General features: G+C 38.1%; 3 protein-coding genes and 1 long non-coding RNA gene across 5 annotated transcripts; 2 read left to right on the forward strand and 2 right to left on the reverse strand.

Annotated features, from left to right (window-relative positions):
* Window positions 1-593: 593 nt before the first annotated feature.
* LOC148853872 (PPR superfamily protein) lies at window positions 594-3,577 on the forward strand. The gene has a single exon (XM_088983055.1). It carries the CDS (start codon window positions 639-641, stop codon window positions 2,646-2,648), a length of 2,010 nt encoding a protein of 669 aa, XP_088839181.1. The 5' UTR covers window positions 594-638; the 3' UTR covers window positions 2,649-3,577.
* Window positions 3,578-5,056: 1,479 nt separating this feature from the next.
* Window positions 5,057-8,167, forward strand: LOC148853873 (putative polygalacturonase At1g80170). The gene is made up of 9 exons (XM_088983007.1): window positions 5,057-5,308; window positions 5,437-5,565; window positions 5,644-5,814; window positions 5,932-5,952; window positions 6,094-6,301; window positions 6,695-6,776; window positions 6,891-6,999; window positions 7,164-7,280; window positions 7,525-8,167. The coding sequence occupies exons 1-9, from the start codon at window positions 5,057-5,059 to the stop codon at window positions 7,837-7,839; spliced, it is 1,404 nt and encodes a 467-aa protein (XP_088839133.1). The 3' UTR covers window positions 7,840-8,167.
* Window positions 5,296-6,372, reverse strand: LOC148853874 (uncharacterized). Its single transcript, XR_016112566.1, has 2 exons — window positions 6,141-6,372; window positions 5,296-5,792 (listed from the first exon to the last, which is right to left on the reverse strand). It is a non-coding gene; the product is annotated as an uncharacterized LOC148853874 (long non-coding RNA).
* Window positions 8,168-8,928: 761 nt separating the features above from the next.
* Window positions 8,929-20,989, reverse strand: SK13 (shaggy-like kinase 13). Of its 2 annotated transcripts, none has more exons than XM_088985923.1 (13): window positions 20,729-20,989; window positions 16,150-16,272; window positions 15,943-16,035; window positions 13,972-14,031; window positions 13,569-13,841; window positions 11,663-11,737; window positions 11,533-11,589; window positions 10,507-10,647; window positions 10,360-10,410; window positions 9,999-10,094; window positions 9,818-9,901; window positions 9,500-9,602; window positions 8,929-9,418 (listed from the first exon to the last, which is right to left on the reverse strand). In XM_088985923.1, exons 1-13 carry the CDS (start codon window positions 20,729-20,731, stop codon window positions 9,336-9,338), a joined length of 1,242 nt encoding a protein of 413 aa, XP_088842049.1. In that variant the 5' UTR covers window positions 20,732-20,989; the 3' UTR covers window positions 8,929-9,335. The 2 variants fall into 2 exon arrangements, with proteins under 2 accessions (XP_088842049.1, XP_088842048.1); XM_088985922.1 differs by having other exon boundaries at window positions 16,150-16,277.
* Between the last annotated feature and the right edge of the window lie 399 nt (window positions 20,990-21,388).

Consider the following 21,388-nt stretch of genomic DNA (forward strand, 5'->3'; position numbering starts at 1 on the left):
GTCCTAGTCACTATCAGTCTATCACCATACACATTAGTATCCTAAACTAAAGCTTTGGGATGAAGGAGTTTTAGGTTATGTTTGGTTTGAAGGAAAATGTAGGGAAAGAAAGGGAAAGATGAGAAAACCTATACAAGATTTGTAAAGGTTTTCCTACCTTTTCCTATTTTTTTCCTTCACACGAAACATAACCTTAAGTGCTTATTTGGCGAAAAATCAGGAGGGTCCTAATCGTCTGTCAGTCGGTCATTTGAAGGGTTGTAAGCTTCAGCCTCTTTGAATACTTAGTTGGACCGGAGAGATTAAAAACAGTTGAACCATCTTCAGCTTAGCCCTCTCCCAAATCCCAAATGGGCCTTAACGATTTTACCTTGGACGTGCCCATGGGCCATGGCCTTGAAACTTGAGAGGTGTTTGGGTTCGGAATTCGGATTACGTATCATACTTCAATACTTCATAACCTGCGTCATTGCTGCGTGGAAAGTGGAAACTGGAAAGGAGCCGCACTTTGCATATTGGGTCCGGGTCATGTTACGATATCTTCCACCCGACCCGTCGCATCCCAAAGTCACAAAGTTAATATCCTTGTTTTTTTGACCTTGGTACCTCGTCATCGAAGGCGCTTGCAATTGCAAGCAATGCCATTGCGAACAAGAAGTCTATTAAGTTTTGCCCGATCGATTGTCGCCGTTGTTATACCAAAAATAGCAACCCGAGCTTCTTTCTCTTCTGCTTTATTAGAGCTGGATGGAAGTTATTACGCGGGTTTGTTTTCCTGCAACCGAACGATCGATAAATTGATCAAATGTGGCCGTCTTCATTCAGCCGTTGAGATATTTGAAGCAATGTCCGTCCGTGACGTCGTCTCCTGGAACTTGGTAATAGCTGGTCACGCTCGCCATGGGTTTCCAGAGCTGGCCGTTGATCTCTTCAAAGAAATGGTTTCTCGAGGCCTTAGAGAAAGCTCGTTCACATGTTCTTCAGTTTTGAGTATTTGCAGTGGTGCTGGGTTCTACCGAGAAGGCCTTCAAGTTCATTGCAGAGTGGTTTTGCTTGGGTTCAACGCAAACTTGTTTGTTGGGTCCGCACTGATTGATCTGTACCTGCAAGCTTCATATCTTAACCCTGCCATGCGGTTGTTTGATGAATTGCCTGGTAGAAGTTTAGCAACGTGGAATTTGGTTCTTCGTGGGTTCTGTCAACTGAGTCGATCATATGAGGTGCTAGGATTCTACTTGAAGATGAAATCAGATGTTGGGGTTGAGCCAAATGGTGTTACTTTCTGCTATTTGATATATGCCTGTGGTGTTGGGAGATTGTTGGAAGAAGGGAAGCAACTGCATTGTCAGGTGATTAAGGGCGGATGGTTAAAGTCGAATTTATTTGTTGCCAATGCTTTAGTGGACTTCTATTCGGCTTGTGGAAGCTTGACTGATACAAGGAAGTCCTTCGAAATTATTCCAGTTGAAGATGTTCTTTCATGGAACTCAGTTGTTTCTGTCTATGCTGATAATGGTCTTTTACATGAAGCTCTTGAATTCTTTGCTAGGATGCAATGTTGGGGAAAGAACCCTTCAATTCGTTCATTTGTTGCCTTCTTGAATGCAGCAATCGAGTCTAAGACTCTTCATTTTGGGGAACAAGTTCACTGTTGTGTTCTAAAACTGGGTTTTGACTGTGTAAGCATCCATCTTCAATCTGCACTGGTCAACATTTATGGAAAATGTGGCCAAATTGAAAGTTCAGTAGCATTGTTTGAGGATAGCCCGGAGAGAACTCTAGAATGCTGCAACTCATTGATGACTTCTTTGTTACACTGTGGTGCAATAGAGGATGTGGTTGAGATGTTTGGACTGATGATCGATGAAGGAGTAGGACTGGATCATGTTTCTTTCTCTACGACACTGAAGGCATTGTCATCATCTGCCTTGGCAAGTTTAACAAGCTGCGCATTGCTGAACTGTTGCATAATAAAATCAGGATTTGAATTGGATATGATGGTTTCATGCTCCTTGATTGATGCCTATTCAAAATGTGGTCATATCCAACATGCTTGCCAGGTTTTCAAACAAATTCCAGCTCCAAACCTAATCTGCTTCACATCACTCATTACTGGGTATGCTCGACATGGAATGGGTAGAGAGGGCCTCAAGATGCTTGAGACCATGATCCAGGAGGGCCTGAAGCCAGATGCTGTAACGTTCTTGTCTGTGTTAATGGGTTGCAGTCACTCAGGTTTGGTGAGAGAAGGGCAATTAATATTTGAATCAATGGAAACCATCCATGCCGTCTACCCAGACAGGAGGCACTATTCATGCATGGTTGATCTTCTGGGGCGAGCAGGCTTGTTAGAGGAAGCAGAAGTGTTGCTAAAATGCTCACCAGTTGAGGGTGATTCAGTAATGTGGAGCTCCCTGTTGCGTAGTTGTATAGTACACCGAAATGAGAAGGTAGGAAGAAGAGCTGCAATAGCTTTGCTGGAGCTCGACCCAGACAATCCTGCAGTGTTGTTGCAGGCATCGAGCTTCTATTCTGAAATTGGTGATACAGAGATGTCCATGAAAATTAGAGAATACAAGGAAACAAGTGAAATGAGAAAGGGGACAGGTTACAGCTTTATTGAGTCAATCGATCATGGTTACTCTTGACATCATGTGCAACTACTTACCCCGGTAGGTTCACATTATTTTGCTGCAGGTATACTTATCAATCTGTACAGTCAATTACAGCCCAGAAATCATACTGATCAGGCTGAACCTAATACCTTCTACTGAAATAAGAATGAAACAGAAGACTGTAAAATAGGAAGCAATGGTTAAACGAGAATTATTGAGTACATAATTATTGTAATGGTTCTCTCACAGTCACAGGTCACAATAGGAAGCAATTGACTATCACATTCAACTGGATGATAAAGGAACAAAGGGGTATATATATCCACTTGTAAGATGCAAATACATAGGCATGATTCATAAATGTAGTTATCAGTTGCAAGAGAGCAATATTGATTTGAATCTGTTCATATAAGAGTGGGGTATGATGTAGCAATATTGATTTGGTGCATAAAGACTACTTGCTGTGTTGATGCCATCACTTAGTTCTTTGAGTAAGAAGGGTTATGATGTAGCAATATCAGATGATGCAGATGTGTTTATGTGCTATTACATCTACTACCACCCGCTTTGATTTGCTGAACAGAGAGGCTACAGGTCTCTCTTCAGTCTTCATCCATGTTTCTCTATTTTCAAGAGTTGATGAGACACCCAGATGGAATTTTCTGCCTCCCCTCTTGGAGGCTCTTGCAATGGTCTGCTGACACTATGAACTGATAATGCTTTCTGTTTATGACAGTGTAAAAATCCTTTCAATCCTAGGGAGAACTGAGATGACATGGGGGGGGGGGGGGTCATGTTTTCTGAGCAGGGACTTGCTAATGTATAATGTTCAGCTGTATCTTTTGACATGTGATTGTAATTGTTATTATATTCTAGTTTGTGTTTTTTGTAAAAATACTCACTTTTGATGCCATTCTCCCCTGTGAGATTCATTATTTCATTTATTTATTTGTTATTTCTTCTTTTGGAGCAAAGACCCATTTAGGCATTTACCTGATAACATAAGAAGATACAACTTTTGATTAGTAAGTTTATGACGTTATCAATAACTGTGTTACGTTCCTTTCATACACGAACAACCAATTATGAGTTGGGCAATATTTGGATTTATGACGATTGGTGGTTCCAGACAAGGAAGAAGGTGCTAGGATTGAATACATTGACCAAAGATATGAGTCATATGACATATAACAGAGTGGGTTTCTTTAGTTGTGTTGTGAAGTGGGCTTCCCTGAATGACCCAGGGAACTTATACATGGCAAGTTATTTTTTTTTGGTAGAATACATGGCAAATTAGTTAGGAAATTTGGGTTTGTGGGAAGATTTTGGTGGGATGGGATGAGAAAGGAAATTTTGGGTGTAAAAATTTCATGTTCACTTGAAAGAAGCTAATACATCGGCATGGTTCATAGATGTAGTTCATCAGTCGTAAGGAAGTATCTTGTTTTTTACTCTGTTCACAAGAAAAGAGGCCAAAGACCAAGCCTCCCCTCAGAATTTGCTTGTCGCAGATTTGATATGGAGCCAAGAAAAACAGTTTTAAACATTGAAAATTTGAAATCTATACGAGTCCTGTTAACTTTACTGTAATAGGAAGTCACATTTCTCAGAGGTACCAGCAGTTGATCCTCTTCATAAACGGTCTGATTCCAATCTGTGGGAAGCAATCTTAAATAACTGGCGCAGTTTGGACAAAGACAGCTTCTCTCCAGACCTGAGTAGCCTAATAATTAACAAGCCATCCATGGGTACATAAAAATGGTCCTAGGCCTGCCTAATTCTAAGGGAACAACACCCACTTAACAAACTCATGCTAACCTTTGTTTCTGTATTCTGTTTATTGGGTCTGCAAGTTATAATAACAAAATAAATCCAAACCCAGAAAGGTTGGGCTAATAAATTATTCGTCCATAGGCCCATTGATGGTCTGTTTGGACTGCCGTAAGATGGGGATAGGCCAGAGCAAACATGTAATGCTACATAACGTAGCATTCAAGTAGATAATGGGTGGCAAATGGGTCATCGCAGCACTGAAACGAGTGGAACCTGAAAGCGGCTCAATTATTTCTTCATTTATGTCATTGATATGCCAAGGCAAAGCAGGAAAACTGCCGGCATGTAGTCATGTACCCGTAGATCAGATCAAGATTTCCAGAAAAGCTTGGGATTTGGGTGAATTTTGAGCTCAATGGTGGAAGAGTAAAGCCAAATATTCCAAAACATTTTTCCCTTCTACTTAAAGTCTAGGCATGTGGATAAAGAATAAAGAAAGAAGACACCTTCATCTTCTTCAAAGCCAAGCCATATGCAACCCTCCCAAACTCTTCATTTTCACCACTAATGTCACGTATATAAATCAAAACCATGTCTTCCCCTTGATTTATATAAATCAGAACTCAGAAGTTCCTACAAAAACATAGTCATCACACACGTAAGAAAACATGGAGAAGTTTTCCCTTGTGTTGCTTCTTGTTTTTCTGCTGGTAGCTGGAGCTCATGGAGTTGCAGAGAATAACATATATGACGACATTGCCATGCTTGGAGAACTTGATGAAGACTTGAATTTCGGTGTCACAGAGATAGAAGAGGAACTTCTCGAGACCCCAGGATGGAGAAGCGAACGTGGTGGCAAGACCCTTTTTAATGTAGATAGCTTTGGTGCAGTTGGAGATGGAGTTGCTGATGATACCCAAGTGTGAAAATTTTCTTTATTTATTGATATTTTATAAATTAAATTGAAGGGAAAAAAAAAACCAAGAAACACAAAAGAACTTTTCCTCTGTGTTCTCGATATATTGATTTTATATATTTAATATTTCAGGCCTTCGTGAGTGCATGGAATAAAGCATGCTCTGCTCCAAAATCAGTTTTCTTGGTGCCTGCAGGACGACGTTATCTCGTTAGTGCCACTAGATTCATAGGGCCCTGTGGCGACAAGTTCATCATCCAGGTACCAAATCATTCAGTAATTTGGGTATTAATCACCGGTGATGAGCTGAGGTTTCAGAATGAACGTTAAATAATGCAGATCGACGGAACAATAGTAGCGCCAGATGATCCAAAGAGATGGGACCCCAACAACCCAAGAATTTGGCTTGATTTCTCCAAACTGAATAAGGTGGTTTTCCAAGGTAGTGGGGTTATAGATGGCTCAGGCCGAAAATGGTGGGATTCATCCTGCAAAAGAAACAAATCAAATGTAAATTCTTCCATCTTAATTATTAATTCTGTTCCAATATTGATCTCTTTTCTGTCAACCAGCACTATTTTCTTAATTTGCTGATGTTCCATTTTAATTTTAATCTGTTTTTGACAGCCATGCAGAGGAGCACCAACAGTAAGGACTACCTTCCATTAACCCACACCCACTCATCATCGATCGCCAATGGTTTCAAATAGCATTACTTTTTTATTAGTTGTTTTAAGCAACAGTACATATAATGCACGTAGGAGCAGTGATTATATTGAATGAATGCAGGCCTTAACGATAGATTCGAGCACGGCGGTGAGGGTGAAAGATCTTACCATTCAGAACAGTCAACAAATGCACTTCATCATCTCTCGCTGCACATCAGTTCGAGTAACCAACGTCCTAGTCTCGGCTCCAGGGAACAGTCCCAACACTGATGGAATCCATATCACTGCCTCCACTAATGTTGCGATTCAAAATTGCAAAATTGGAACAGGTTTTCCATACATTATTCCATTCCCCACGGCCCCAGCTGCATTCTTATTTCTTTCTTTTCTCTGGGTTGATAAGCTTATTATATCTTAAAGGCTAAAACTTGAAGCAATGGACTAAACTGGGTTAGCCCGAATCTGCCCGGCGGTTTAATCTCAAACCACCGAGGCCCTGACCAAGTGAGCATTTTGAGCCCCATTTTGACGGTATTTTATGGGATCTGATCTGACTGGCAGTTAAACCGTCAAAGGAAACATTCATAACTGAAAGCTCAGTTACGTTGTTTCACAATGAAATTTGATTCTCTCTCTCTCTCTCTCTAGATCTCTTTCTACAGACTACATCTCCTAAACAAGTTACAAGTTGTATATCATGGGTCTGTGGTTTTGATGCATAGGTGATGATTGCATCTCCATCGTCAATGCTAGCTCAGCTATCAAGATGAAGAACATCTATTGCGGACCAGGCCACGGCATCAGGTATGTTGATTTTTGGGTGGTAGCAAACAGATATGGGCAGAGTATGAGTAGCAATTAATGTTTATGGCTCTGAAAGCTTCTTCTTTTTTTTTTTCGGTTATAATAAACATTCAGCATAGGGAGCCTTGGCAAAGACAATTCCGTAGGCATCGTCTCGAAGGTGGTTTTGGACACTGCACTCCTTAGGGAGACTACTAATGGCGTCAGGATTAAGACTTGGCAGGTAAATCTTTCTCCAAACAAACAGACAAGCAAGGATTAATTGTTCTGTAGTTGTAGCCTTGTGGGCACCCCAAACAATACGTCCATACCCAGAAAAGAGTTTCGACCATTTTTGTTTTTGTTTTTTTCGGTGAGATATGATTTATCTTTTAATTTTCCGTGCAGGGAGGATCCGGCTACGTTCGCGCAATACGCTTTGAAAATGTGCAGATGGACGAAGTTGAAAATCCCATCATCATCGATCAATTCTACTGCGACTCCCCAAAATCTTGTCAGAATCAGGTACACTACTAATAGTTGTAACCTTGGGACTCTTCATCCCATAGCTTTGGTGTTGTTGCATTGCATATTTGCATGACGATTCTTCAGTATTCATTTCATCGACTGAACTAGACATTGAAGACTACACATAAGAAGATTAAGAATTGCACCTACTAAACATATATAGCTCATGATCAAGAATGACTGCTGCAGGTTTAAAGTTTAAACTAACCCTAAACCCTCGCTCTCTTCTTTGCATTATCAGACATCGGCTGTGCAAATAAGCCAAATCATGTACCGAAACATCAGTGGGACTACTAAGAGCGCAAAAGCTATGAAATTTGCGTGCAGCGATACAGTTCCATGCAGCCACATAGTCCTGAGTAATGTCAACCTGGAGAAGGAGGACGGAACAGTTGAGACCTACTGCAACTCTGCCACAGGATTTGGATATGGATTCGTGCATCCCTCTGCCGATTGCTTGCGGTTCTCAGACAAGAAGACCCACCCAGACAACACAAAGGATACCGAACTTATGACACTCATCAGTAGAAACAACCCTATCCACACCGAGCTCTGAGTCTGAGCCTCGACTTAAAACCTCTAGAGCCACCAATAGTGCTGTGAGATTGGTTGCAAACTAGATATATATATATATGTAGTTCATAGAGTTTTGTATCATCACCATCATCATCTAAGCCTTGTCCCAACTATATAGGGTCGGCTAATTCATAGAGTAGAATTGGGCCATGGGTGAAAATAGTCCATTGCCCAAAGCAGTACTAAAGCCGCATATATTTTGATATTGGTGTTACACATGATACGTTGATTCAATGAATAGAAAGCAAACATATGTAATGTACACTAAAGAAGTAAAATAACATTGATTTAGAGAGATTGGTTATTTCCTTTGCCAAGATATTTTACTAATTATTTTAGATAGTTAATTAAAAGTAGATTTTATAGAAAGACAGACTTTATTTATGCATACATCACATTTTAAACGGTGTATGTATCCATTGAAGCAGCAAACTCAAACTCTTCGAGTTTCCTCCACAGACAGAAAAGCTTACATTTACCATTACAAGAGAAACAACTATGATATCTCACATTCACCTAAACAGTCATCTGGAACTTGAAACAGACAAAAAAAAAAGACTTCTTAAATGACAATAAAAACCACAAATGGTTGGACAAAGGGTAAGAACAATTATGCACCTTCCAAACAAACCTAGTGAGGGATGAAGGGAAGAGGGTAGGATGGAAGGAGATGTGGCATTAAAGGAATGTAGAATCATCGTCGTCTAAACTACATAGCTACCACTAATCTATCTGTTCCGTGGGAATTACGGTTTATTTTGGCATTTTGAGGAGATGAAAGTGGTATTGTATTGGACAGACGTGCTGCCTCCTGGTGCGCGTCTACAATATTATTCAACAGAATACGATGCATCTTAGGGATTATACTTGTCAGAAAAAGGGGCATTAAAATTTTGCAGCACAGCACCCGCAATCAAATAATTTTTGTGGGTTTTTCTTTATTCCTTTTTTATGGATCAGCTGTCAGCCGAGGTCTGGTTTAAAAATAAAAGTTTTCCAAATAAAATCCGAACTTGTCTGACAAAATGCTGTTTTCACAAATTCATTCATTATCAGCAGGGTAAATTCATTGATTCTGGCACTCTTCATTTATTACTGATAATTCATATATCTTTGTTTCTTAGGATACAAACCAAACCAGTCGATACAAGTAGGAAAATACAGCAAGGAAGAGGTCCAAGCAAGTCCATACAAAAGCAAGAATACCAGGGAGAAAAACAAGAGGGAAAATGTTTTAGCCTGTCAATAGCTGAATATGGATACGATACCCAGCATAATTTTTCAACGTCATTTCCGGATCGAATATTATGACAAGCAGTGCAATACATGGTTAAACAAGCGGCTTTCAACAGTGTTCTGGAAGAAACCCAAAACAACAATTTTAACTGCGCAGTTTGTATTTCTTGAAACTACATGCCGGGCATTCATTATGTTACACTTGACAACTTCATATCTATGACCATGTAATGTTACAGCTTAGAAACCAAGGAAGGGGCACTGCTTCCGAGCATGTTCAGGGATCAGTTTTGCAAGGAGCTCTAAAGTTGCTCCTTTTAGCTCTGCAAATGTAAAAGGTTACATGACATCAGCAGGCAGTCAAAACAGAGTAAATGAGCACGCACAGTAAGAAGGAAAGCAACCTTGAGGTTTAAAGTTGAAAAGAGGAGGCAAAGGGCGCCCATTAGGAAGACGAGTGCTTGGATCACGAAGTTCATCAAAGAATGGATGAACGCAGGCCTCCAACTGCATAAAATATCCCCCCACAAATTCAAGAACATATGAGCAACATCAAAATTAAATAAATGATCCATTTGGCAAGATGTATAAATAGCATAAAAAAGCATTCAAACAAATAAATGGATTCCACAAATTGTAAAAAGAAAGGAAATGGACCCCCCCCCCCCCCCCACCTCCTTGTTATTGAAAGGAGGTAGTATTGGGGCAGAGGAAGCACTCACAGCAGTGCATCGTAGATTTGGAGAATACTGAAGGAGTCTTGAGACAAGATCAACTGCTTCTGGGGGCGTGCGCTTGTGGAATATCTGAACAAATGAAAATAATGTAAAACCTCAATTGTAAGTAATACCAAGAAGCTTTCATGCATAAATCCTAGATAACATGGAGACACATGGTGCTCACTTTGTGCCAGGGATGAGCCTTGATCTGTGGAAATTTAAACTCTGTGTAGTTGGGATTCATACATTTGATTTCTTCTCGTGTGGGAGTACCAAGCACCTGAAACCCAACTAAGATACGCTCAGTTGCTCACAACTTTGACATAATGAAATAGAGCTAATTAAATTTTCACAACTTTAACATAGAGAATGAACATTTCTGCCCCTTTAGGCACAGTTTGGGAAGAGTACAAATACAAATACAAGGTTTTATAAATACAATATGCAAGGTTTTAGGCCGTACACTTTTGTATTTGTACTCTTTCCAAACTGAGCATTAATATTGAAACAGAGCCCTTATTGTATAAGCCTTGGAATAAATTTACCTTGATTATCTCAACAAGCTGGTCAACTCCACTCTCCCCAGGAAAGAGAGGCTATTAAGAAAGAAAAGAAAGAGAAAACAATGGAAGGATCAGTACTCCCAATTATTGTCACATATCAATAAAAACAAATCAATTCCTTGCAGAGACCTGTCCAAGAAGTAGTTCAGCAAGGACACAACCCGCTGACCAAATGTCAATTGCAGTTGTGTATTCTGTTGCCCCAAAGATGAGTTCAGGTGCCCGATAGTAACGTGAACAAATATATGATATGTTTGGCTCGCCCTTGACCTGTTACATTAATAGATCAGAAAGAAGCTTAGGTATCTATCAATGGAGAGGGAAACCAAGAGATCATTAACAGGAATCCATTAAAAAATGACAAAGAAATGGTCTACGTGGAAACATGGCATTTGGCATTTGCGAGCATCTAGAAAGAAAGGAACAAAAAGAAATGGAACTTAAGAAGGGTCGTGGGTCATACATCATGTAATGATGGACAAATCTGACAATTTTTTGACAGATATGGGCAAATCCGACCATTAGTGATGGATATGAATCAAAGCTGCATTGGTGTGGCAGGCACACTTCCTGAAAGATTATTGTGCAACACCTTCAAGAGCCTTCATAGAAATGGAAGATACCAGAGAGAGACTGCAATTGATGGTGTTGCACACTCCTCCCAATGCAATAAAAGAAACAACCTGCAATGGCTCCCTTGATCATTTTAAGAACTATTGCCACACCATGGTTCATAGTATCAACATGCACAAGCAATATGCAATTTTTGCACATTGCACAATTCAAAGGAACAATACTGATGGATAAAAATTGTTCCAGGTGTCAAGCGTTGAGCATGGCCATCTCTGAGGAGGGTAGTAAACATTGAACATGGCTACATGTCCTAAATCCTAGTATTTAGTGTTTCGTGACCCTAAAAACCAATAAACTACAACACAATACAGTACACTGATAAAAAGAAAAACAATACAGTACAATGCATATCAATACTTTGAACCATGTGCCACACTAACCACATGTATTTCACATCTGCTCTATTTCCTGAATTCGCAATTAAATTACAGTTACAAGGAAACTTTTCAGTTTAAAAACAAAATTTAGCTTAGTTATCAAAAACAGGAACATGCATCAACATGTAAAAAAATGGTAACATACCAGCACTTTTGCACTCCCAAAGTCACAAAGCTTGAGCTGGTGTGTGTGAGGGTTGACCTGAAAGAGCAGCAGGGTTAATGAAGAGTTTTAAATCATAAAGACAGAAGGTCTCTGATCTTCTAACACAAACCAATAGATTTTGTGGCTTGATGTCCCTGTGACAAACTCCGATGCCCCCATGAATATATGCCAATGCCCTACAGATCTGCCATTGTCCATAAAAAGCAGAAATCTTCAAAATTTTGGAATTAACAAGGAACTGTTTTCCAATATGCATGATGTTGGTTTTTAAAAACTATCATTTTTATTAGCTAAAACAAAAATAAATTCCACCATTAGCCACCACAAATAACACCTAAAAGGCAGAACATTAGAATAAACCACAGCAGAGAGACGGGGGACTGGTATCTGGATGAAAATTTGATTATTGAACATGAAGAAGGAAACCATATGCAAACAATAAGATGTTACATGTCATCGCTCGGCTTCTTTCTGTAACTACACTGATTTTTGTATGGATGATAAACGATCATTGTACTAACAGAAAGAAGAAAAATATGAAGAAGCAAAACCACAGAGGCATGACTTTATATTTTTGTTTTTATTTATTTATAGATACCTTACCATTTCAATCCACCATACCCTAACATATTCACAAACTCCACAAAACCAGAAATGATGAAACTACCCTGCCAAGCCCTTACCAACAAGGGTGAATCACCAAGAAAACCATTAACTGTGCCACAATTCTTTTGTTTATTCTTGTTTTTTGGTTTGGAAATAGGCACATCCCATTTCTGATGGGGGGGGGGGGGGGGGGGCAACCCTAACTAATTGAAAGGGAAAAATTGTCCTTCTACTAATGCTTATTATTATATAAAGGGGCATTTTTTCGTAGTTCCAATGGAGGTGTGCCATGTTTATCAACAATGTCATGTGCCAGATCAGCACTGTTTCTTTTTCATCATTGTCAGGAAACCAATATCTATTCCAATCCCATAAAATAAACTCTAATGTTTTAATATATGTTAAGAAAATATTCTTTCACAGAAACAATGGTTAACTGATTGTGAGATCCAGTCAAGTCTGGTTTCTTTTCTTCTTGTTTCAAGAAAGAAACTCTCAAAGATGAAATAGAAACAATAATATGGTAAGTATAGTAAAATAATAGTTTACTATGGAAACAAGTATGAAGTAAGATATTGAAAGATAGTACAGGAAATGTTACCAAAAACAAAGGACAATCTGAAAGGGGAACAAAATTAAATGCTTGGATAAGATAAAGTAAAATTCTAATTGTTTTCTCTGATTCAATAAAGGAGTCCCCCTTAGAACAGTAATTATAGCCCTTCTCTTTGGGATCAGGACACAAGACTGGGTTGCATTAGGCTGGGAGAGATTGCATATAGAGGAGTTCTCAATTGGTGGTTGGCTGGATGCTGTCCAAATGGACGTTAATGTGAAACTTATTAAATGCTAGATCCTACACTTTCAATTGAACAGCATTCAGAGTGATTTTATTCCAATATCTGCTGATGCTAGATTCTCTTCAGGTTGATATTGCGTTCTCATGGTTAACACATTATTTCAATTGGATGTATTGTAAGTTGTACTGTGTGCTTTGCTTCCTCTTTATCTGCACTTAGAAGTTCCTTTTAATCTATTTCTGATGAAAAATGGATGAATAAATATAACAAATTGTGAGTTCCAAGTACAATTCAGGAGGAAGCAGGTTTTGTGTCTATAACACGTATTTATAGATTAGAGACATAGTATTGTGAAGGGCTCAAGGCTATGAATCTAATACAACAACCAACAAGAAGGGAAAAAAACAAATAAAAACAATTTTAATCAACATCAGGTAAGTTTGCATCCAAAGCAGCAAATATTGGTTGATACAAAGTTTTTCAGGTCGCAGTAAGAAATAAATACTTTTTTAAAAATCAATGCCAAGAAAACAATAATTCAATGAATTCATTTTCTTCTTCCATTATGTCAAACAAAACTAGAGGAATTGTGTATTCAAAATTCCAGACCTGGTATGTATAGAGTTTGACATATATCATAGGCATTCGTTGATTTGCCCGGCTATAGTGCTTTGATACACGATAAACTGTTTCAGGTACATATTCAAGAACCAAATTGAGGTACAATTCATCCTTTTCTGTTGTCGAAAAGAAGCAATGTTTTAGTGAGACCACATTGGGGTGATCAAGAAGGCGCATTGTCTGCAATTCCCGGTTCTTATATCTCTTATCCTGCAAAACCTTCTTGATTGCCACAGTTTCCCCTGTTTCTAGGCACTTAGCCTGCAGAACAAAGTTATTGAAGCTAGAGTATGTTAAAATTTCAGTCTGGAGAGAACTGCCTCATAAACTTAGACAACAATAGTTTATCATTCGATGGATTCAAAATATGATGATTGATTCAATAAATCACCTGAAACACAATACCAAATGAACCATGTCCAACAACACGCTCAGCCATGTAACTTATAGTCTGACAACAATTCAAAATGCATTAGAGCGGGTGAACCATAATATGCAGAGGAATCTCTGTTACTTTGAACAAATCATATACATTGCCATAGAATACTTTACTTGCACACACCTTAATTTCACATAACAACAAATCATACAAGGGAAGAGAGGAGGTGCAGGGGCAAATATGTGTAGAACAAGAAAATCCATACTAGTTTGAGGGCATAACCTAATTGCTAAGAATGTCTCCTCATCATACCATTTTACACTTTAATCATGTTTTCTCAAGTCTTACCATAGACAAACAGACCACAGCATGAAACATCTTAAAGAGACCAAAAGTTCATTTTCCTGTTAAGGTGAAACAATATGAAACTAAGGTATCATTTAGTGACAACTGAACTAGCATTGACTACCCATATACTTGTAGATACCAGGTGTACCAGTGTCAGACACTACCTGCAGATATGACACCAGATAATGCATAGACACTTCTGAATATACTCTATAGCATGAACAATTTTAAAATATATAAAATGATAGGTTTCAACAAATTATTCCATAGTTGTAAAGGTGATGCCTAGGCAATAAGGTTCTCATGGAGGGTTGCCTTGCTTAATCGCCAAGATATTTTTCACATGCTCTTGGATACTTTTGTATTCTTAACTTTTTGAAATTATAATAATAAAATAGAGATTATTAAATTAAATTATTCAGTTTAAAGTTAAATACTAGTTTCTTCTGTATTAGCTTTCTTATTTGTGAGGGTTCAATCAACATGTACTGCCTGCTGATCAAAAAGAATCAATATGTACTGCCTTGAACCCTCGAGGACTTCAAATCTTGAAATGATAAGCATAGAAGAACTCAAAATTTGCAAGAAAGACATTTAAAGAGTTGGGGGGAGAGGGGTTGGGAGGAAGAGAAGAACGTTCAAGCTGAGGATGGTTTCAATTTAGGGTTTAAGGAGGCTCAAGGCAGAATGGGTTTAGCTGGAAATAGTGGGGTGGTTGATAGAGGAGGTTTTGGAAAGGGGGATGAGTTCAAGACATTTGAGAAAAAAATGCAGTTTTGGAGTTGGAGATGATTAATGACAATTCAAAATAAGTGAAAGACAGTAAGAAGAATATTAATGCAGTTAAACACTTTAACAGGTATAAATGTTATCAAACTATCCCAGTTTCCAAAGTGCTTGCTGAGTTGAGAGGTGGTGTGTTTGGGATAGGGCCTATCAAAAAGGTGGAAAAAAATCTTTAAGAGAGGTATTGAGGTGGTGTCAATTGTCTCTTTAGTAGCCAGCTAATTGAGCTTTAAGGTTCAAATGGTGGTAGGCAGTGATTGAAGAATCTTCTTGTTGGAGAAGATAGTGATTGTTTTTAGGCATAGTTAAGGTTGAAGGGTGGGTTTTGGGGGTTCAGTTTACTGCTTATCCTGAATTGTTGGAAGATTTTTTGCTTGGTTGTGTTTTGTAAACGGTGGGTTTGTTATTTTGTATTTGCTGTTTAAATTTTGTTCTTGGAGTTTTGGGAGGTGATGGTCGGGGTTATGTTTGGAGTGGGTTTTAGGAGGTGGTGTTTGAAGAATCTGCTTGTTGGAGAAGATAGTGATTGTTTTTAGGCATAGTTAAGGTTGAAGGGTGGGTTTTGGGGGTTCAGTTTACTGCTTATCCTGAATTGTTGGAAGATTTTTTGCTTGGTTGTGTTTTGTAAACGGTGGGTTTGTTATTTTGTATTTGCTGTTTAAATTTTGTTCTTGGAGTTTTGGGAGGTGATGGTCGGGGTAATGTTTGGAGTGGGTTTTAGGAGGTGGTGTTTCCTTTATTGATTTAACCATTCACATATTCTTTTTTATAATAACAACTTTTCTCCCTGCAACCTAAATAAACAACAAATAATCCAATAGTTAACCAAAAAGATCAACCATGATACACCTGTTTGGGTTGACCATTTCTACCACCAATTGTTGTTACAATAATGTGACCTGTTTCAGTCCCATTTTCATCCACAACAGTTGCTTCCATTTCCTACGAAGGGAAAAAAAAAGGTTCAGCAAGAATATGGGGCATCAAGGAGTAGAAACAATCACAAAATATAGAACTGGTTCCTCCAAAATATTTGGCGGAAAAAGCAATTACAACCTTATCATCTCTGATCTTCATCTCATTAATTTCCTCAGGAAGTTTGTCAACAGACATTGAATTGCCATCAGGGTTTCCGACTGCTGAAGGGGCTATGCCAGCAGAAGCCATATTTGGTCCAAACTGCTCTGGAGATCACATATCAAAGAGACACTCAACATAGACAGAGAAACATATAAAGACAGACCTCAGAAAGAAATAGAAAATATCTAGGCATCAGAATTCAGAAAAAGTACAGAACCATTGAAAAATTTCACAACTGGTCTCCAAGGGAAACATTATAGGAATTCCTTCACCAATTCATCTGAACTTTACCACAAAACAAAAAAGAAAAAAAAAAATTCTTCAGTGTTATAATTGAAGCTTACAATGTGAGCCCAAAGCTTAGCAGTTAACACAGCACTGATTTATCTTCTAAACATACCCATGATTTTATTGTTTTAATCAGAAACAATGATCAAAGAATGTTTTACTAATATTACAGTGTGGACTGTTAGCAGTGCAACAGCAAAACCTTTGCATACAAGGAGAGAGACCATGGTACAAAGCCCAACATGCAAAGTATCATAGTAGGGAATTCACAAGAATATTAAATTCTAGGGATCCACCTGAATGAGTTATTCATTATTTCTTCCTTTTTTCTTCTTCTATCACTGTTCATTCCAGATGTGTGCTTTTACCATTTTACTTTGGCAAATTTGGGTTTAAAAATTGTTTTACCTAAAGAAACTAATGAAAGGCATTGAAGCATTTTAAGAATGCAATGAGTTTTTAAGCCCCTTAATATTCTTATAATCCTTTTGTATGCAATAATTATTTTGTTATATGTTCTCCCTATATAAGATAGTATTTTTTATCAGCCTATATAAGATAGTCTTTCAATCATGCTTCGGTACTTTTTTTTTATCAGCAAAAAGACTTTTATTAATAACAGAAAAGTATTGAATTACAATAGATATAGGTAGCAATAATGCTTTAACCCAATCTATAACCCAGTCTAAAGACACATACAAAACAGTTGATTCATGTTTTAATTAAAACAAAAAAAGAGGAGATATCATCAAGTAGTGACATCAATGAAGATATGAGAAACAGAGATAGGACTCTTTATTTCCTAAGAGTAAGATCTTGGATAGTCACATTTTATCCCATTTACTATGTTTATTTCGGGCTTTTAGTCTTTGAATCTATAGGTCATTTCTCAATACTTATATCTTGTCAAGTTTAATCTATCGAAAAAAAAATCTTGTCAAGTTTAATTTCTAACATATACAAAATTTCTAAATGTGTTAACATAATGAAGTATACTTTGAAAGTGTCCATGCAATATAGAATGTCATATTGGGTACCTATTGTGCCCAACACCAGTATGCTAGGCATGCATCACAGGCTAACACCATGTCTCAACCCTTCAATTGAAATATTGTTCCAAAGATTGGGCATTTAACTAGTTTCATGCTAAATCCCATGCATAAACCTCAACCAGTAAGAATATAACCTTGCGCTGAGGATAACTTATAATCATAGTAAATATGTAAATGGTATAAGTTTGATACTAGAAAAGTTTGTGTACGGCTTCAAGATGCAATAAAAAAAAATATGCATTTAATACATCTATACTATTATAAACTGGATATTTGCTTTGGTTATGGTGCAGTCATAATAGTTAAATTTCATCACATATTGTTAATTTATATCTTTACCTTTACTTGCCATGTGCATGGCACATGCCCTCACACTAGTTATTAAGATATGGAACAAAAGGTCCAGCATATTTCACATGCAAGTGTATGTATGATATATTAAAATATGCATGTTCACAAATATAATCATATTTAATATTATAAAATATACTAAAAATAAAACATTCTCAGATTTTATGTATCTTTGAATAATTTGGCATCAAACACATTTTTAGTCAAAAATATCACTAACTATATAGATAACCCAAGGATAAGAGATAGAATCCACTCATAGCTCAAATTTACATAATTACCACTATCTTTAGAAAAACAATATCTTGCATCGTATTAAAGATTTGCACACATTTTAGTCACCCCACTAAAATCCCTTTCTGACTCAGTGGCTCAACATGGTTGGTTATAGGGCAAGAGAGGAAGCAGAAGTTGCGGCAGGGAAAACAGTGAAGAAGAATTTTTGTTCAAAAATTATCAGTCCACTGCTTTATGTCTTAAGTTCCATATCTCATGTGACCTTTTTTGTTGTTATCAGAGGTGTATTTTTTCAGTTTTGATGTCTTGTCAAGGATTGTTCCATGTGTTGGCTTCTTTGAAGAGCTTTGCCCCCCCCCCCCCCTTTTTGGACCCTTCTATATGTTATTTTCTTCTACTATTGACAATGATCATTAATAAATTACATTTTGTTATCAATTCAAAAAAAAAACAGCACTATTCTGATGATATGAATAAAGCAGTTGTTGAGATTTGTAGTTTGCACAAATAATCTTCTCCCTCCATAAAAGATTCTTGGATCCTTTCTGTCAGTTGACATAGTCACTCAAATGTCATGATTGTTTTCTACTTCCTGCTTTTAAATGAATTCATTTAGCAAATCAACTTGAACATTTCAGCAATACCTAATATGCTAGAAATTGGGACAACAAAGAAATCAAGTCAACTTTGCTAACCATAACTGTCAAACTTGCACATAACCACGACCCCTTCCATTCTGCTCCCTTAGTGGCCATTTCATGTTAAAATTCCAGAGTTTAGATCTGTATCCAGTACCCTGGATATCTGGGACCAGCATTGGATAATAGCTTTTATGCTTAAAAGAATCCAACAAATATGATTTCACTGAAAAAAGGCATTCTTTCAGCTTCACTGGTATGCCATCAACAAATATGATTCCATTAAACTTTCTCTCTCAAGGCCTATGGTAAAAAATATTTCCATTTTACTACTCCTAAGTATCAACTTTGAGATCAAAGCAATATGATAGGAAAAAGCAGATGATCAAGGTTAAAATTCCCCCTGATCTGCATCACTTTCAAGTTTCAGAAATTCAAAAGCTTTAAGAGATATTGAACCAGAAAGCCGCCTAGTGACTAGAGTGTCAACCCATCTTTTGTGAAGAATAAAAGCAGTCATCATCATCATCATCTGAACCTTATCCCGAACTATATAGGGTCAGCTGCATGAATCCTGTTTCAGCATTCCATTCTGTTTAATGCCATAACTATTGTTAAACCATGAGCACTTAAATCATTTCTTACCACCTCAACCCTTGTCCCTTTTGGTCTGCCCCTAGCCCTTCTAGCCCCTTCGACTTGTAACTGAACACTTCTTACAAGCGGTGTAGCGGTGCAGGTGGTCTGCAAGTGACCAAACCATCTTAGTCTAAATTCTTTCATTTTATCACCTATTGGCTCCTAGGTTCCTTTGAATGACTACATTTCTGACCCTAGACTTATCCCAAACATATGGGGTCAGCTACACGAACCTATTTTGCCATTCCGTTCTGTTTATCCCAAACACATGTCCCTTTTCGGCCTCCCCCTAGCCCTTATAGTTCCTTCAAATTGCAACAGATGACTTCTTCTTAAACGTGCTTTTCATGTAACTGAACACTTCTAACAAGCGGTGTAGCGGTGCAGGTGGTCTGCAAGTGACCAAACCATCTTAGTCTAAATTCTTTCATTTTATCACCTATTGGCTCTTAGGTTCCTTTGAATGACTACATTTCTGACCCAAGACTTATCCCAAACATATGGGGTCAGCTACACGAACCTATTTTGCCATTCCGTTCTGTTTATCCCAAACACATGTCCTTTTTTGGCCTCCCCCCTAGCCCTTATAGTTCCTTCGAATTGCAACAGATGACTTCTTCTTAAACGTGCTTTTCATGGTCTTCCATGCATTCTACTCTCTCCCATTTTATCACCTATTGAAGATACTCCTACGTTCTTTCCAATGAATTCATTATTGATCCTATCCTTTCTAGCTTTTCCACTCATTCTCTCAAGTATAAGCATTTTTGCCACATCCATTTTGTGCACATGCTGTTTATTGACTGCCCAACACTCTCCGTGGAGCATAACTGGCCAGTTAACAGTTTTATAGAATTTCTGATCCTACCCTTTCTAGTCATCCATCTCAGCATACACCTGGAAATTGTTTGCAGTCTTCACCAAGACGTGAAATCGTCCATCACAATAATAACGAGGCAAACTTGATTGAATAAATGCCCAAATTTCACTCGTAAGGATTACGAGAGACAAGTTGACATGATTTCATCCAATAAACTAAACCCCCGTAATGGATATTTTGTCGCTCTACCGAAGTTTACTGATGCCAAAAAAAAAAAGTAAAAACCTAGAACTTAATTCTAATACATTTTGCATCGACATAACTCAGATTAAACAAGCGAATAACCAAAATCACAGAGATGAACACAGCAGAAGAGAAGCAACTGCTTTTCATGTGTCAGGAAAAATGGAAACGAAACCCTAAAACGACAACAAGAACGACGACGAAGAACAAATCAAGCATGAAAAGACAAGCAAAAAAAACTATGCCACAAGACAGGGCAAAAGAGAAAAAAGGTTGCAGAGGGATACCATGAGCTGTAAAAACCTCACATTTTCCACCTTTAACTGATCACCTTATAAATTGGAGCGCAGAGGAGGGAGAAAGAAAGAACGGTGCTCCTCCTCTTCAGAAACTCTCAAACCCCTTGAACCTGAGTCCTTGATCTCTCTTCCAGTTGCAGCTCTATCTAGGTTTGACCAAAGAGTCCGTACCTGGTGGTCTCTGCATTCAGCTTTGGCGTTTAAACAGAGGGCGGACTCCAAGCACGCAGTTAAATCCAGTTAAGAAACAGTTTCCACGTCCGTCACAATCTTGAAATCGGTTCTCGTTAAGACACGTGGCATACGATAATTGGAAGCGTTTATGAAGTTGCTGACAGGCGTTCCCGCCGACACCTCGCTTTCTTTTTGGTTTAATAAAGTCAAAAGTCAGTAATCAAATCATCCTAATCTTACAACTGTTCATCAAAGGTGGAATTAATTGTCCCATTGCGACAGCGCTGTCAAGGATGATCATTGATTTGTTACTGCGACTGGACTCATCAGATTCAAAGAGAACGCCACGTGGCTTGGAGATTGGATTTGAGTTCGACACTTGGACAATGGACGTGGACCCCAGCATAGACGAGGACGTGTTGCTTTGTTTAATTCAAACTTTCAAAGTATGGTCGAATTGAAAGTCGAGAGTGA

This window comes from Nelumbo lutea, chromosome 4 (genome assembly GCF_056320005.1).
Source record: "Nelumbo lutea isolate HS-2025 chromosome 4, American lotus-T2T, whole genome shotgun sequence".
NCBI classification, from domain to species: domain Eukaryota; kingdom Viridiplantae; phylum Streptophyta; class Magnoliopsida; order Proteales; family Nelumbonaceae; genus Nelumbo; species Nelumbo lutea.

Bases quoted from the DNA above. Each gene is read 5' to 3' on its own strand.
- LOC148853872 (XM_088983055.1), top strand. From the start codon at position 639: ATGCCATTGCGAACAAGAAGTCTATTAAGTTTTGCCCGATCGATTGTC.
- LOC148853873 (XM_088983007.1), top strand. From the start codon at position 5,057: ATGGAGAAGTTTTCCCTTGTGTTGCTTCTTGTTTTTCTGCTGGTAGCT. The intron at 5,309-5,436 runs GTGTGAAAATTT...TTAATATTTCAG, and splicing joins GAGTTGCTGATGATACCCAA to GCCTTCGTGAGTGCATGGAA. The intron at 7,000-7,163 runs GTAAATCTTTCT...TTTTCCGTGCAG, and splicing joins TCAGGATTAAGACTTGGCAG to GGAGGATCCGGCTACGTTCG.
- SK13 (XM_088985923.1), bottom strand. The intron at 11,738-13,568 runs GTCTGGAATTTT...GGACAATGGCAG, and splicing joins TCAAACTCTATACATACCAG to ATCTGTAGGGCATTGGCATA. The intron at 9,902-9,998 runs GTGAGCACCATG...TCATTTGTTCAG, and splicing joins AGGCTCATCCCTGGCACAAA to ATATTCCACAAGCGCACGCC.